The sequence below is a fragment of the Salminus brasiliensis genome, chromosome 1, assembly GCF_030463535.1.
Source record: "Salminus brasiliensis chromosome 1, fSalBra1.hap2, whole genome shotgun sequence".
Lineage (NCBI taxonomy): Eukaryota > Metazoa > Chordata > Actinopteri > Characiformes > Bryconidae > Salminus > Salminus brasiliensis.
In genome coordinates, this window is record NC_132878.1 from 64,911,611 (window position 1) to 64,929,601 (window position 17,991).

The window sequence follows — 17,991 nt, forward strand, 5'->3', positions numbered from 1 at the left end:
AAAGATAGAAATACAAAGCAGGCTGTGTGTGCCAGTCTGTGTTTACAGGACAAACAACCTTCTGCCTTAAAGTTCAAATCGCTTAGCAATTATGCTACTAATTGCGAACGTAACAGCAGACATAATTAGCTACTTCTGCCTTTTCTCATACTGTATATTTTGAACAGTATCCCATTAACAGCGAGACTAATGTGAAGTTTGTTTGGTCCTCTTCTGCCATCCAGTGCAGTAGCAGCGACGCTAGGATGGACCATCTGTACATTCCTGTTTAATTGCTAGTTATTTGGGGACAGACGAATAAAAGCAGTTTACTGAATGAATCCATACTTTTTCGAGTGAGTCAACAACACAATTATCATCTATTTTATATCTCGTTTAGCCTCCGTTTCTATAAAAATGCTTAAACAAAACGCTAATCTAACCCCGCACTCCGGGAGACCGGTGTTGTGCCGAACAACAGGAGCAGCAGCAGCTAGTGATGGGAGTTCGATTCACTTTATGGAACTAACCGATTCTTTAGAATACTCCGTTTCAACGAATCAAGCGTTCGGTTCACTGATTCATTCCTTCACAAGTCAAGTGAACTGTATTCCCTTTTCCTCCACATTAAATGTCATTCTTTCTGACTCCTTCTAAAAAACTGAGAAAGGCGAGCGACGGGTTTTAAGCTAGCTACAGTTTACAGAAAGAAAAATATGGTGAAATCTAGACTATTTTTAGTACGTTACAAAGTGAGGTTTACCAGTGAAAGATTGCAATGTGGATATTATGACAGGTCTTCAGCCTATAATTCATGAGTGCCATGGACCCCAAACTTTAGACTGCATTAAATAAAATAAAACTTTCTTTTCAGTGTGCCGCATTTTTATTACAACACTCTTACATCACACTTCAATTTTTATATATTTAGAATTATTCATTTTCTTGTATATTTGATTTTTTAAATGATTGTTTTATTATTTATTAATTATTATTTATTTTTTATTATTATTATTATTATCATCATTGAGCCTATTTTGTTTATACTCGTGACTATAGAGGTCCAATTCATGTGATTCAATTTAATCGATTCATACGAAAAGAACCGGTTCAAAAGGGATTCCGTGCACCAGTCGCTAAACTGCCACTTTCCTGCCGCGTGCGCTGCTTCACTCAGTCTGGAACGTCAGATGGTCGCGTTGGCAACGGCGTAACGGCGTTCCGTCCCGTCCATTGTCAGTGTTGGTGCTGTCGCGGCGGTTTACTGGACTGTTTACCGGGGCAAGTTCAGTGGTTTCTTGCTGAAGAAGCTGTTAGAAAGGACACCGGGTTCCTACTGAGGATGTAAGACGTCTTTAGACACCCTGTTCCAGCTTGGTCGATAGCGCTCGGGCGGTTGGGATTCACCTCCAGTCACCATTCCGCGGCGCGCTGCTGCTCTTTCTGTTGGGCTGGATGAGAGGAGGACCAGGCGGGGAAGTTGGAGGACTCGCTTCCGCGGTTGTTTTATTTGTGGGGAAAGAGAAGATGCATGAAATTCGCTGAGAGACCGAGAGCTTGTCGTCTTCTGAGGGAGGAGCAGTGAGCAGCTCGGTCGCCGTAAACAACACTAGCTCGCTTTGTCTCTCTCTCTCTCTCTCTCTCTCTCTCCCTCTCAAACGCACACGCACGGGGACGGCGGAGGACACGGATGCCGAAGTGCGGTGCTTTGTGGTCCTGTCGTGTGATTTGTCGTGTCTTTGTGTCAGGACAGTAACTTGTCAAGTGTTCCCTTCTTTTAGCCCGCATTTCTCTTCACTGTCAGTCGCGCGCTGGACCTCAAAACGTAACATTTTGCAGCCCAACTTCGCTGCCTCTAAAGGGACCGGATAGTGGACTCTCTCTGAGCTGCACATCCCGCTGGACAAGACCAGACGTTTCCCACCCTGCTCGGATGTCGTTTCCCGCACCATTAAAAGGAGGGACGTTTTAAGGCATGCTTGCAGGAGGAGGGCAAATGCGATCCGTTTGAGTCGAGCTGATTTTTTTATTTTTTATTTTTATTTTTTTACCTCGGTGGTCTCTACAGCCACCTGCCCGGAGATTGGGGGCTTTTGTTGTGTGTGTGTGTGTGTGTGTTTTTTTGGAGTAACAGCGACCCACGTGGATCCAGAACCCCGGGAGTGGCCGGATCATCATGGGCTGTTGCAGCGGCCGATGCACTCTGGCCTTCATCTGCGGCATGCAGTTGGTAAGTTTAAGGGTTTTACCGCTCTCTGGACAGGAGCTCCGGTCAGTGACTCGGGTTAAAAGCACATTAGGGGGGCAGCTCCGTTTGGTTTGGTTGAGAGAGGGTCACTGCGATGCACGCGAGCCTTAAGTTGCAAGAGAGTTTGCTTGATTACAACTGTGGTCTTAAAACCTTGGATACTCTAGCAGCCATGGGTGCAAAGCCATGCCTCTTATTAGCCACTGGTCTAGTACTGTAATGCATTCTCTCTACATGCTTAAAACACCACCTACTATATGCATAAAGCCCCTTGTACTATATACATGAAGTGCCACCTGCTGCCCACTGCATACTGAAAGTCATGCCTGGAACCCTCTATATGCTTAAAACCTTGATGAGAAAGTGCATAGGTAAAGCCATGCTACCTGCTACTCACTGCACGCGTGCAGTCATGCATTCCCTCTAACAGTGCTTAATGGTACCTACTACATGCTTAAAACCATATCACCTGCTATCCACTATATGCCTACCACTTAATGCATGCCGAAACACATATGCATACCCACTGTGTACTTAAAACCTAAAATTCACTGACAACTACATGTGTAAAGCCATGCAACCTGCTACTCACTGCTTGCTTACTGCCAGGCATTCCATTATTAGTTATAATTTAATATGCAGGCTTTTAAGTCAGGCACTGCTTGCCCTACAGTCATGCATAAACCATGCAACCTGCTACCCACTCCGTTCTAAAAGCAGCGTTTAACACTACCTACCACATGCCTGCTTAAAACAGTGCTTAATGCTACCAACTACATGTGTAAGGTCATGCCTGGTGTTCACTCCATGCTTAAAGCCATGCATCCCATTGACTGTTGCATGCTTAAAGTCCAACTACATGCAGAGGGCTGGGCACCTGCTTCCCATTCCCGAAGCATCCCATACTACTACCTGCTTAAGGCTATGCAACCTGCTACCCATTACATGCTAAAATGCATTACATGCACCTTCTTTCCAGTAGATGCTTAAAGTCTTGCAACCTGCTACCCCACTCTGTGCTTAAAGCCACACAACCTGCTACCCATTACATGCTTAAAGCCATGCAACCTGCTACCCATTACATGCTAAAAGCCATGCAACCTGCTTTCCAGTAGATGGTTAACGTCTTGCAACCTGCTACCCCACTCTGTGCTTAAAGCCACACAACCTGCTACCCATTACATGCTAAAAGTCTTGCAACCTGCTCCCTGCCACACGCTAAAGGTCTTGCTACCTGCTACCCCACTGTGTGCTTAAATCAGTGCAACCTGTTATCCACTACTTGCTTTAAGCCATGCAACCTGCTACCCCATTACATGCTTAAAGGCATGCAACCTGCTACCCACTAGATGCAAACAGTCTTGCTACCCGCTAAATGTCTTGCGACCTGCTACTCAATGGATGTTTCAAACCATACCCTATTATCTGTTAAACTACAACAGCTTTCACTGCACACCCATTTCATGTATAACGCTATGCGTCCCATTATCCACTACATGCTTAGAGCCGAGCATCCTGCCCCCAGTTTCTCACTAGTGTCTTCAGTGACCCAGCTGAGTGTGGTGAGGAGGCACTAAGATTTAGGTCACGAGAGGGCAAAGAGAGACATAAACTGGCAGTGAGTAATCTATGCGGAAACTAATGTAACAGCAGGGGAAATGATGCCTTGTTATATCTCATTGGAAGGAGGGTGGCGCTAATGATGTGCAGGCTGGTTTGTGCCGTTACCCTGAGGCAAGTATCATTTATGCTTATCTTAATCTTTCTGTGGTGGTATGCACTTAAAGGAGACTGAGCAAAGTCTCATTGACCTCTGAGGGAGATGGCACAACTTACTGCCAATTGTGCTGACAAGGGATGTTAGGCCATCTGCACCGTAAGTAATAATGTAGTGTGTGTGCTTTGTATTGCTCTCATTTTGAGTCTGCATCCACCCTTTCATAGTAAATGCAATATTCACATTTAAAGCAACATTAGCCTATCACCCTAATCATTGCCCTAATAGAAAACAATGTTTCCCTAGATGTGCTAGTTACTCAGTTACTCATAGGAACCTATTGGAAGATCTTTTATGAGCAGCAGTAGTGAGTAGATTAAGCCATAATTGATCACTTAACAGACTCGCTTGATTTCTTTTATTTAAAAAGAAAAGACGAGGGGGCAGGCCTTTGGTCTCGTTTGTGAAAGACTGAGTTTTAAACTGATGCTTATTCATTATGTCTCTGATATCAGTGGATGAAAAACCTCTGAACTCTGCTTAAAAAACATTTCCACAGCAGTGTGTTAGAAGTCCTCAGTGCAAACCGATTGGGTGTTCTTTGCTTCATGTTTTTTAACCATCCATGTCCACTCAAATAGCATTCAAATAGAAAGGGCAAATGTGCATCATAGCGTTTGAAGTGAAAAACTGTGAGCAAACCCCCTCCCCATCCTCGCTGACTTTCTCCACAGCCAAACTGTTGGAAAAGTCAGGACACGTTACTCACTCTGTAACTTTAGAGCAAGCTGTGGCTGAATCACTTTGTTACTTAATGGATAGCGGGCACTGATAGCCTCGCCATGCCGACCAACTGGCTTGGTGAATCAGGCCTGCGTAATAGGTCACTTGACAGTTGGCAAGCCCGGTCAGCCCTTAAGCAAAAGCAGTTGGCCATTTTGCATGTCAACGTATTACATTGGCCAGTGGGCGATGTCAACCCTCCGGACTGTGTTAATTAGAGTGTTTGTGGTTGGAACCTCTGATATTTGGCAGTGGGCTACAGGATTTCAGAGTTAGCAGCGAACGCAATAGTCATGTTGCAGGACACAGTGACAGTCAAAAGTGAGTCATATACTGTAGTTTGCCTTTACTTGAATTCTGCTGTGAGTGTTTGGAACAGACCGTGATTTAACACGGCTAAAGTTTAGTTTAGAAGAAAAGAAGCACAACTGTCTGTGTGAAAAGTCTGATGGCGCTGTGTGGTCTGTGTGCTACTGTGGCCCTGTTTACACCTGGTCACGTCATGTGTTTTGAGTATCAGGATCATATCTGGATATGATTAAGTTACATTAAATCAGATGGCAGGTGGTCTGAGATGCATTTGAGCCACGTTATAAAAGTGTAAACACATCCATCTCTCCAAGACACACTTGATCACCAGAAAAAAACTCAGTACAACACCAGTAATAATTGCAGTGCCAATTTGTATAATCACACACAGCATACACAGCCATTAGATTTCAGTCTGACTATGTTTGACTACAGAGTGTAAATGCATTCACCAGCAACAACCAGGCATAAACAGAGTCTATGCGTTTCATCGCTGTATAAAAGAAGCTCTATACTGTCTTTATTGTTGGTTGCACTGTGATCATTTTAGAGCAAGTGTTTATACATATTTAAAACACAAATGACAGAGAGTTGCAGTGTTGCTATTCATGTTTTCCTAAACATGGTAGCTTGTTACACGGAATGAAGATCTACACATCTTTATTGTTGTGAGATTGTTGTTGTTGTTGTATTTATATCTAAACAAATACAAGAACAGCTTTGAGAAATCATTTCATCAACACTTCCTCTGAAATCAAGGGTATTAGGGTATTAATAGGGAGCCCCCCCCCCAGCTGTAGTAAGAAGCTCTACTCTCCTAAGAAGGCTATATACTAGATATCGTAACATCGCTGTGAGGATTTGATTGATTTCCACAAAGCATTGGTTGATTTCAGTCCTCTTTGTTTTTTGTTGAAATGAAGTTTAAGGTGGATTGCAGGTGTTTGATATGGAGAGGGTTAAGGGGAGATCACACTGCTGCTCTGCTAGTGGTGCTGGAACACACACACCCACACCCACACAGTGCTTTACCTCTGCTCTGTGGTCAATGAGTTCTTCACATTTACACACACACACACACACACACACACACACACACACACACACACACACACACACTTACACACACTCACACGCTCCCACCTTTTTCCCTTTTCCGTCCCCGCTCTCTCTGATTCTCTCTCTCTCTCTTTCTCTCTCTCTCTCTCTCTCTCTCTCACACACACTCACTCACATACACATACTCACACACACATACAAACACAAACACACACACACACTCTGACCTTTTCCATCCCCTCCAACGTCCGCATTCAACCGCTCTTGGCTTCTGTGGGATTGTTCATTCCGAGCGTAGGCCTGTCCCTAAATGAAGGCTTGCAGAGGTGCAAACGTCAGGGGCCGTGTAGATTTTTTTCGGGTGATAAAAATGCTTCCCAACACCTTCCTGTCATGGTTTGCAGTATCTCACCTAGTGAGTTCTCTACGCAGTTGTATTTTAGAAAGCGTTTAATTATTTATTTATTTTACTTTTGTTAATATGGTTATATAGATTTTTTGTGTGTAATTAACATTCTCTGCATATGAGTAGTGTAGAAGGAAAGGACTGGATGTTTAATAAACAACTAAATTAATTTAAAAAGATTTTTATTTAAGAAAATATTTATAAATGCAGCAAAGAAGCCAAAAGAGTTAAAAAATATATCCACACCATGACTGTGATAAAGAACAATTAGGTTCAAACCAGCCTTTCACAATACGTTTTAGGCCAAAACCCTTGCTTGTAGTTACATGTTTCTGCAATGTAGCTTTTAAATGTATTACGCTCTGAATACCCTTTGTTGACCCTGGATTTGTGTAGCATTTAGTAATATTCTGGAAAAACCTTATTAAACCTTATTATAACATTATTAGAGGGGATTTGGGAGGAGCTGGTTTTATTTAAACCTCAGACATTTAGTTTAGTTTGGTAAAGTGAGTATTATTACAATAGTGAGATCCCAAGAGCTTTCTGTGTAGATGCAGATAAGTATGGTAAGGGATTTAGATCTCAGAACACTTAGAAATCATCCGTTCCACTAATCACAAAATAATTTACATGTGCAACAACTTCCAACATAGCAGTCCTAGCAAGTTCAGTCCAACTGCAAACCCAAAAAAAAATCATGGGAGGTGTGCAAAGACCAGGACATCTGGAACTATGAACTTTGGACAAGAGAATACAAAGTGGAATTATTTGGACACAGTAACAGAGGACATGTTTGGCACAAACCAGACACAGAATTTGAGCACAAGATCCCATATCAACAATAAAGGTGTAGGTGGACAGTAGGGGTGGAAATGCCATGGTTTGGGGCTGATTTTCTGTGGTAGGGCTGGAGAGCGCTCCATAATAGAATCCACTAGAGATTCCTTATTGAATCATGAAAATGTTGAAAAAAAATTGAAAATGTGAGACCATCTGTCTAAAACCTAAAGCTGAAACATAACACAGCTGAACATCACACACACAGATGTATTTTTTTACTGAGGAATACATATATATATATATATATATATATATATATATATATATATATATACATATATTTTTTTTACTTACATGTACATATATTACATATATATACATATTTTACTTTACTTACAACTTACATATATAAGTTTTTCATGGGTTGTCCTAACTTTTTCACATGACTGTACATAATGCAACACACGCCGACACAAACTTTTATGAAATGTGGAAATTACAGCATTACAGAAAATCAGAGAGACAAATAACAAATACAGAGAAATGTAACATTTATTGCTGCAGGTTCTAAATGACTAAATGAATAAAACACAGATATTTTAGAGGAGTAGTACAGTGTCACCTAAATATTCAGCTCTTCCACAACATGGATGCATTGTTCATCCATAAAAACATAGGCCTGGTCACCTGACTGAATATGATCATATGGTTTTATAAACATACACAGTTTAGGGTTACTCTGGTTATTATGTTGTGCTTTCACACATTACTCAAATGAGCTGAACCTCTTCACAGATAAATCCAGCTGAAAGTGAAAAAAGACAAAGATATTGGCTGCAGTGCTTTGGCAGCCCATCTGGGTCAGTGAAGTGAAAAATGAAAGGAGTGAGAACTTTCCACCTTATTGGGTGAGCTTAATGAAACGTTAGCTACCTTTACTTCAGTTAGAATGACCCAAGGAAACAGAATCGCTGAGATAATGTATAATGTACAGCTGCTGATGCTGTAAGTAGGTTATGATACTGATGAAGCTGTCAAAAATGAGAGCTTTACAAGCATAATGTCTCTGGTGGATTTTGCTGTTTCGCTATTAAAACATCAGGTCAGGTGCTCTGACCTTGAAGCACCTGTAAGTGAAGCTAATAGAGGAAAATGCATTAGTAACGTACACAGGTGGATGGAGGACGTGTGTGAAAAACACATTCTGCAGCAGTTAGGCCTGTTGAGCTGCGTTAAGCTTGTTGATACCTATTTCAAACTGAACCATTCCAGTTCGGTTATTGGCCTCGCGTGTTGTGCTGCTCATGACCTCCTCGAATCTGTAGCACTTTTGATAATTATGCTTCACAGAGCTAAAATGGTTTTAGAATTGAATGCTGCTTAACCTTTAATGCACTGTACACAGCCATTGCTTCTTTGAATTGCCTTCCATGCCGCGTGGCATTTAGTGAAGTTTACAGTGCGGTGGATCGTCTAAAACCAGCTGTGTGAGTACTCCTCAGCATTTTGCAAGCTTAGTGAGCGTTTTTTGTGTGGAGGATTTAAACAAGTATAGCTTATTAGCAGAGCAAGTGTGTTTGCTAAACCTTTCTGATTGTTTTTGGATAGGAAAGTCAGACCAAGCAACTTTATGAAAAGCATGAGGGCTTACATTTACATTTACATTTTCATATACATTTACATTTACGGCATTTAGCAGACGCTCTTATCCAGAGCGACTTGCTAATTACCCAAGAAAGAAACCTCAGCTAATTTAAATAGACCAATAGTTCAAAGGATACCTCTAAGCTTTAGACATTACTAAACACAATACAATAAGGCGACCATAGTACTCTATTCGCCCAAGTACTCTCTGAAGAGGTGGGTCTTCAGTTTGCGTTTGAAGACAGCGAGTGACTCGGCCGTTCGGACACCCAGGGGAAGCTCGTTCCACCACTTTGGTGCCAGGACAAAAAAAAGACTGAACGCTTGTCTTCCATGGATTTTGAGGGATGGCGGGTCGAGCTGAGCCGTACTTGAAGCTTGAAGGGCTCTTGGTGCAGACCGGCTTTTGACCATTGCATTGACCTTGCAAGTACGGAGGGGCTGGTCCAGTCTTGGCTTTGTAGGCCAGCGTCAGGGTTTTGAATCTGATGTGGGAAGCAGCTACAGGAAGCCAGTGGATAGAACGCAGCACTTACACTTATTTAGAGGTTCCCAAGGGCACAGTGTCATTGAGGCAAAGCATCAAAGGCTATTTAAGTACTAATAGTGCCCTCTTGTGGAGAATCTTCAGCCTGCACAATGTGAATAAGTGAGTGAGTGAATTACAAGCCAGGTCCAGGAGGTGCTTCACATCTAAAAACAACATTGGTGCTTCCAAATTGTGGATTACTAGCAAGATGTCTACAGTATTTAGAGCTGGACTAGCTTTATAGTTTTATTACCTCGTAATTAGTGTTCATGACATTAATGTAATTAGTGATTAAAAGCCATGTTGAGGAAAGGTTTTCAAATGACAAGACAGAGATAATGACAAGACAAACAAATTAGACCCTTAAGATTTTTGTGATTTTAGTAACATATTCCTTACCATGAAAATGTGAGGAAACAAAAATGCCATACTGTAATAAAAAATACTTTTCTTTTTGTTATTTTGAAACACTACAATGATAAGGCAAGCTATTGATGAATGATCACTTTCCCACACTGGGTTTAAAGCTAACTTAGTTGCGACAAGTCCAGCGTATACCCAAGCATCTGAAGCTCATAAAGGCCATTTAGATAACTTTCATATTTATATTATTTTCATATGTTACATTAAACACATTCTCGTCTCTGAATATTATTTAGGAGACAAGGCTGTTAACTTTAAGTTATATAAGGTGTTAGCAGTTAAACACACTATGTTCTTTGGAAGTCTGTGGACCAGCGTCCAGTCGTACATGCTCTCTGTCTAACTGGATCAGACTGTATCTTATTACCGTCTTTACTCTTACTTCTACTGCTTGAACAAAGCGCCATGCTTAGTCATAGATTTACCCTAAAGCTTTCCGAACTGCATCTCAATCTATTGATTTAAATGGCATGATTTTATAATAACTGCCATGCTGTTATTCCACTGCAATAGTTGACTTTGCCTGGGGTCTGACGCTGAGTGGTTTTTGTCAAGGTCACACGCTCCTCTATTCTGTCTCTACAGAGAGCTGTACCTGGCACCCTTGACACAAAGCAACTGTCAATTAGTTGTGAAACTCTGCTTTGTCATTTGCCTTGTGGAATACTGTAAAGAAAATGCTGTCAAACTGTTGCTCTGTCCAAAGGCTTTTCCCATTCTGTCAGCGTGCAGGGGAAAGGTTATTGTTCAGTGCACTTCATTAATTCCTTCCCAAACTGCTGAGCTTTTGTGTTCAGTTTTCTGTTGAAGTAGCAAGAGGTCACTTAAAGAATCAGCTGTGGATTCAGCCGGGACCGATGGAGAAACCGATACAGAAACACAGTTTGTGACTAACAGATGTACTCAAGTACTTATGGAATATTTGATACTTTTTATTACTGAATATTTCAGACGATGACATGTGAACCAAGTCATTCGTGGAGTTTGATGGTAGGAAGCGGAGGTCAGGATGTCCACAACCCAATTATAGCCATTTTATCTACTATCTTTATGAACTACAAACCACTAGTAAACCTACTCTGAAAAATTAAATAACATTTGTGGCAACAAGCAACCTTACTATGGTTTATTTAACTTCTCTCATAACCGTAGTAAAGCCAAGTGTCACAAATTTGTAAATTCGGTATATGTACATTTCTGTGGTGTAGCTTTTAGAGGCATTAAACTTTTCATGGGTCTGTGAGTTTCACCAAACCCACTTTGTATGTCTCTGTTTACGTCTTAACTGTTTAATTATGCAGAAAATTTGGGAAACAAATCATGTGAGGACTGTACTTACCCAAGAAAAGAGTAAATGATCTGTGATTAATGTTGGTATGGGGCTCAACACAGTGTTGATCTACATGTAGTATTAAATGTAGTATTAGTGTATCTGATCAAAAAGGGCCTGGGGGCAGCCAGGATTGCACAGGCAGAGCAGTACAATCAGCTCTTGGAATGTGACCCAAGGTTTGTGGAGCTTACAGATGGTGTGAAGGGGGAGGGGTTGCCAAGGGCTTGATCAAAATATTTATGCTTGGTTTGCTCAGGAGCTCAACGCTTATGCAAATGTTTAAGGAACCTGCTCATTTTCTGTTTAGAAATGATTGAATTATCCCAATTATTTTATTGTTTTAATTTCAAGAGTGTTACATGCATAGCTGTAATGACTCATTAGTTATTACATTAAAATGAATGAGTCTTCATGCATTGTTTTTTGTCAAGGGATTAGAAGTTTTCAGTACAAATAAAAAACAAACGGATAGAAAAAACTCACCATGCATATAGTGCAACTTTGTGGTGGTGCTTGAGTTGGAGGGATGAGCTTGTGGAGGAATGGGTAAGCCTTCCTGCTGCATTCTGGGAGATGAAGGTAAATAGCAGCATGCTGCAGGGAGGATGACGGAGAGCTGCCAGGCCATGCTGCCTGACAGCCAACAAAAGTCCTTGATATTTGGCAAGCCAAACAAATCACCTTCTCTGCACCATCACCCCGAGCTGAAAAGGCAGGATGATTTAATGACTCTTTAAATATTATAAATCACTCTCAGCTTAACAAGACACATAAATACTAGAGCAGCACAGGGTTTTTGGGGGGTGACTTTGCATTGGTTGCTTTGTATGCTCTGCTTTCTTGTCGGTGACATCACATTAACCTTTCCTCTCAGCTCTTGCAGTCGGCATAATGACCCAAAGATTTTGTGAGCCTAGAAAGTGCGATGGCGGCGCTCCTGTTTCAGGCTATGCTGTTTGATAGATTCACTTTTGATAGAGGTGAAGGGTAAATGCTAACATGCCAGCAATGTCTCCTAGAAGCTGAAGGTAAAGTGCTTTGAAATGGCTCCTCCAGCTTAACCCTGATTTCCAACTTTTTTATTCGTTGACCTGTAACTTGGCAAAGACCATGGCCCCATTTCCTATAATTGCTTAATCTCAACCTTTTCTAACATAAGTGCAGTCCCAAAGGTGGTCACACAATCTGACATTTCTCTACCGCTAGCCTTGATTCTCACAAGAAATGCCTGAGCTGTTAAGACTTAATGGTTCTTAAAATGTAACCGTTGTCAAATGTGTTCAGAACCAAATATTCAGTTTTCTTGAACATTTTCTAAAGCAGTGTATGGGAGGAAGTCTGAGACAATACTAGAAGTTGTATTGCAGCCCAGGTAAGGCATTTACAACAGCTTGGCTTTGAAAATCTGTACGGGGAGTAAAAACATGAGGCAGTGCTATAAAAAAAACCCAGACCTGATTATACATCAAAGGTGAAATAGGCTCTGGCTCTTTGAAAGCAATTGCAGAAAATAAAGGCTTCCGAAGTACACAATATCACATAGAGAACAGGTCGAAGTATGTAAACACAGCTCTCCTCCTGTTATGATCAGTTTACGTTCACCCTTCTTTGAGCCCACAGTTCAAACGACCCTTCACTAAACCTCTTCCTTATGCATTGATTGGCTGATCACACTTTAGCAACTGTAACCTCTGACCACAAGTTAGGTTCCCTCCACAGTGCTGTTGTCTAGCTTTACATCAGCTAACAGACGCCTGCATTGGCTAGCCACAAATGGCTATGCCATCACCAGGGATCGAACTTGTGATCTCCTAATGATAAGAGCTACGCTTATGCCGCTCTCGCATTTTTTTGCAGCTACCATTTCATGATCATGACAAGCATAGTTTTACAGTAGTCATTGAATAATTTATGGTATTTACTGAATATTAATTCTCAAGATTAATAACTGGATGGTATAAGTACATTGAAAAAAGTGAATAGCACTGTGTTGCAGTGTGGTCATTTGGTCTTTGTTGGTAGATCTAGGTTGATGCTGATTTTATTGTGTTATTTAATAAAACCCCTTAGATCATGTAGTTTATTCAGTGTTCACAAATGTATTGATGGGCTCCACTGTAAAACGTGTTACTGTATTTGTACCCAGACAAGATTCGTAAAGTAGTTCAGTGCTGAAGAAGAGTAACCTAACAGTGCATCTGGGAATGAAGCCATCTATTTTCTTCTTTGGCTGTATTTCAGCAGACGTTGTAAGAGCATCTCTTTCCGAATGCCTTTGCCCATTGTTTATGATCTAATAATAAACACTTCCCAATGCAGTTGTCAAGAAATATGAATACCCATAATGCCTCAGCGTTACCTGTCTCTGATAAATCCCCGGTGTTATTTAGCAGCGGCAGGAGCTTCTTTGGCTCTGCCTGCTGTGGTAAAGCCGTGAGGATGCAGTCCCACAGGGACTGAGACAAAGGCGCTTATGTGCTTTGGCTGAATGAAATGAAGCAAGGTAGCAGAAATGACTGAGAATAAAACCAGATACTCAGCTTTTTTATTTTACCCTGGCTTTGTGTATGTTTGTGTGTGTGAGTGTGCATGCTGAATTCTTTGAGTACATCTTGCCACAAAATAGCAAGTGAACTGAAAGGCCCTGGCTGGTTTGTGTGCTGTCACTGTAGCTGCAGCTGTCTCTGAGCTGTAGCCATGGGAATTTTCACCTCATATCAAGATATTATAATGACACAGCGGGTGACGACCTTTGAAAGCCATGCTCTCCGGCAGTCAGAGAACAATGCAGACTGCAGAGTGTTTCCTTACAAAGGAGAGACGTTGAAAGCCAGTCTCTCAGTTTAATGTGCACTAGACTATGCTTTTGCTCCCCAGTTGTTTACAGTTGTTTATGTATGAGATTTCATCATCGCATTCAGTAGCAGAAAAAAATTGAATCCGTCTCCAGTGCGATTCCTCCTTTAAAGTGCTTTCCCTGAAACTGGACATCTCCTGCACCTAATTGGGCTCTTCAAATGTAAACTGCTTCAAATTCGGAGAGTAGCTACTAGCACTCACCAAGTTCCCTGACTCTGACTCTTTGAATGTTTTGACAGTATTCCGTCAAGAAAGGCTTTATTCAGACTCCTCCCAGCTCCTTGCTAATGCAGTGTTAATGGTCGTTTGGTACATTAGTGACACTTTAGAGTATTGCCTGCTTAGCCGGCTAGCTAGAGTTATCAGTGGCATAATGTCAAGTGTTTAGAGTGATTTTGTATTATTTTGAAATGTATAGTTCTGGTGCTTGAATGGTTCATTGTAGATGCCTCGTAGATGCTCAGCTAACATTCAACCAAATGCCTCTAAAAGGAAACTGAACTCTCAGTTAAATGTTAATAATTGTCCTTTCAATGTAATCCTACACCTAACCCAAACCATACCCTAGGGGGGTACAATATTGATAAACTATGATATCAACATTTTCTGGGATTCTGCCGATAACGATAATTAGACGATACTTTTCATTCTTCAGAATGTGTTTGGAAAAGTCTTGCATTGTGCTACTTATTTATTTACTTAAAACTGAAGCATTCAAGTAAAAATAATACAAAAACAACAGTGCAAGTGTTACATTAAATTGCCATTTAATATGAATGTACTATATTTACAGTACATTATATTTATATATAATATAATATAATATATAACATATTCATGTTATTTATTGTCATTTTTAGGTTTTAAGTTTTATCATTTTACTTTATGTATGTTTAAACCATTTTAGCAAATACAAGATCTGTTTTACTTAAACTGTAAATGACATGACTGCCCTGTTTCTTATAGAAGTACACAGGGGTCACACTTTCTGGCTGCGTCACATTTTGTCACCCCTCTACACTTCTAGTAGAAACAGTGCAGTCACATAATCTGATAATGTCTGTGTCTCTGTCAGAATATGTGACAAGTAGAAATCTCAGAAACCACCCTCTGAGCTCATAGAATTCAGCAGTCACGGATTCAATCCAAGCAGTCCTTGGCTGGTTTTGGCTTGTAGTGAGCAGCGGACTCCTGAAGTTTGCGGAAGTCCCGAAGCATGTGGGTTAGCTGTCTTCAATTGCAACCGAATTTTCGACATGGTTTGCAGAAGGCAGTCTTTTCAGAAACCTGCCAGGGTGTTGCTGCCTGTGTTTTGACTCCTAGTGCAGTTTGTTCTCTCATTTTTATCTCTAGTCATTCCTGGACAGAACACTAGCTTGTGTTGCTGTGAGCTTGTAGGCCATGTTAACGCGCTGCATGCACTCTGTGCACATGCCCAGTACTCTGTCCAGTCAGGCAAACGGGCGAAGTGAATATGTGAACTTTTGAGTGGTTTCCGCAAAGTGAGTGACATACTCAATAATGTCTGCTCGCACATCATTAAAACAAAAATTAAGATATACATAGACAATACATATCACACTCTACCATAACCCTTAACCTTACCATTTTAGGCTTAGGTTTAGATTTAAGGTTTAGGCTAAGGTTAGTGTTAGGATTTAAGGTTGATTCAAGGGTAAGGGTAACGTTAGGGTTAGGATTACTATAGTTATCTAAGTGTTACCAAAATTCTAATAAGAAGCTGGTGAATAAAACGACAAATTCAGCTTAGTCTGAAACAGCACTTTTATTTAATTAGAGTAAGCTAGCTTTTCATAGGAGAGGTGGCATTCTTGGTTGGTTGCATTTCTCTCTGCGAAGAAGTTTGCTCGGACCATGCCATCAGCAGATGATAATGTGGGAGGAGACTGTAAGTAGGATGGAACTGTTGAATAGTCGGGCTAAGTCCAGGCAGCTTTTGCTTTCAGCTAGAAGACTAGACTCCTCTCTGTTAAGTGGAGCTAAGAGCTAGGAGTTAAAAGGAGGAGATGGGTAGTGATGGGATGCAGAAGTTTCGTCATGGGACACAAAAGGCAAAGATGGGTATTTATAAGATGTTTGATTTAGGCATGTTCCTCCTCCCAAAATTCAGCAATTTCAAAACTCCACTTGATGAAAATTAAAGTTAAATACAGGTTCTTATCATGTTTCATATCATGCCATCCTACATTTCTTTTTATATCTTATATTGCATATTGTACATTTGTATTATTTTAGCACTTTTGCTTTAATGTGCTATTATTTTTTTCTAGTATAGTTACATTTACTTATCATATCCAAATGTATTCTCTTTAAAAGCTATACGGTTTTGTTTTATAAATGTTAGAAATGAGAGCGCCCGACCCCTGCTGTGTATTCTCAAGCAGATTTAGGACTGAACAAATAATATCATATACATAGGTTTAGTGTGTGTTAATGTTGTTTTAATGTTTACATTGCATTTTAAATGTTGGTATTATTTGCTTCCTCACAGTCCAAAATGCACATGCTATACTGGATTTCAGAAAGCAACTGACAACCTTTGCACTGTAATTTTATCTGTAATCTCAAGCTCACATGGAACCCAATCAGTGGACAAGCACAATGACTGCATCAGAGAGGATACATCAATGTCTCATAACAAGGCAGCTTTACACAAGCCATCAGTATTCTGCAGTTAGTAAAGTGTCTGCTGACTGTTGGAAAATATTACTGTAATTTACAATCTACACTTAAGCGTGAGATAGGTCTTTATTTTTCATAAAATGGTTTATGGGAGCCTGGAATGGCATTAAGCAGGGACTCATGCCTCTGCATGGCACTTACCGTAATTACAGCAGTGGCTCTGCATATGCTAACGTTCAATGCTCTGAGGTAACGGCGTAGCTGCATGGCCAGTGAAGAAGACGGAGTGTGTGAACATGGTTCTAACCTGCAGGGTCTGCAAGAGCGCTCAGTGATGTGTGATCCATCACTGCAGTGGGGCTCAGATGCAGGTCCAGCTTTCTTGATGAGCCAAGTGGGCCAGCACACATGCATCAGCTGAGCATCTGCAGGTGGGCTGGGTCAAAGCTCCTGCTACTTGACCCTCTCCTCACTGTCCCTAGAGAATATAACCAGGCTTTTTGTTAAGGTGCGAGGTGCGCAGATGCATGAACCCACTTTCATTTATTTCTAAGATTTGGTGGAATGGATGGAACTTTAAATTTGACCGATATTTTTTTCAGACTTCAATTTGAGAACATGTTTATTGAGCTTCAGAACTAAATTTTACTGCACTTGTAATATAAATATAATATATTTACTTAAATGGGTATGAGAAAGACCCTATTTATATTGAATATTATTATTATCATTATGTCATTCCTCCTTTATGACATTTCTGAACTTTAAGCCTTTCTCTGTTAATCTCAGACTTTATCTCAAAATAGCGAACACATTTCTGTCTCTCGTTGGTGTAACGTACTGGTATGATGAAATGGTTGGAGAGCAGAGGTGATGTGATTAGCTGTGGGCCCTGCAACCTCAAGTAATTCCTTCTGATTCAGGGAATTCAAAGGAATCTAGCAGGTTTCATCACAGCAATTTTCAGCGGCAGGGTTTTGGCTCAGTCGTTTGCTCAAATCCTACTGTATATGAGAGTGGGTACGTGTCATCTTTGGGAGGTGCTTTTTTTATTGAGGGCTTTTGGAGATTGAAGGATTTGTTAGTTCAGCTGAATTGATCATTTGCTAAATGTGCTTCAGGCCACTGCCAGGAGGGCTCCTCTGCACACGGGGAAAAATATGATTATGTTTTCAGAGCACAGGGAAGGGAAGCCTCAGCTGAATATATTAACAACGTTAGATACGCATTTTATCAAGCAAATTAAAATGGGTTTTCTCTGAGCATCTTGTTTGGG

The 17,991-nt window shown here is 40.9% G+C and overlaps 1 protein-coding gene across 1 annotated transcript in view; it reads left to right on the top strand.

The window, feature by feature from the left end:
- Nucleotides 1-1,150: 1,150 nt before the first annotated feature.
- nkain2 (sodium/potassium transporting ATPase interacting 2) overlaps nucleotides 1,151-17,991 on the top strand; it is a 188,305-nt gene continuing 171,464 nt past the window's right edge. Inside the window, exon 1 of the mRNA XM_072686478.1 lies at nucleotides 1,151-2,209. Within this exon, the coding sequence (XP_072542579.1) occupies nucleotides 2,156-2,209 (54 nt within the window). The 5' untranslated portion in view covers nucleotides 1,151-2,155. The remainder of the gene's footprint in view (nucleotides 2,210-17,991) is intronic.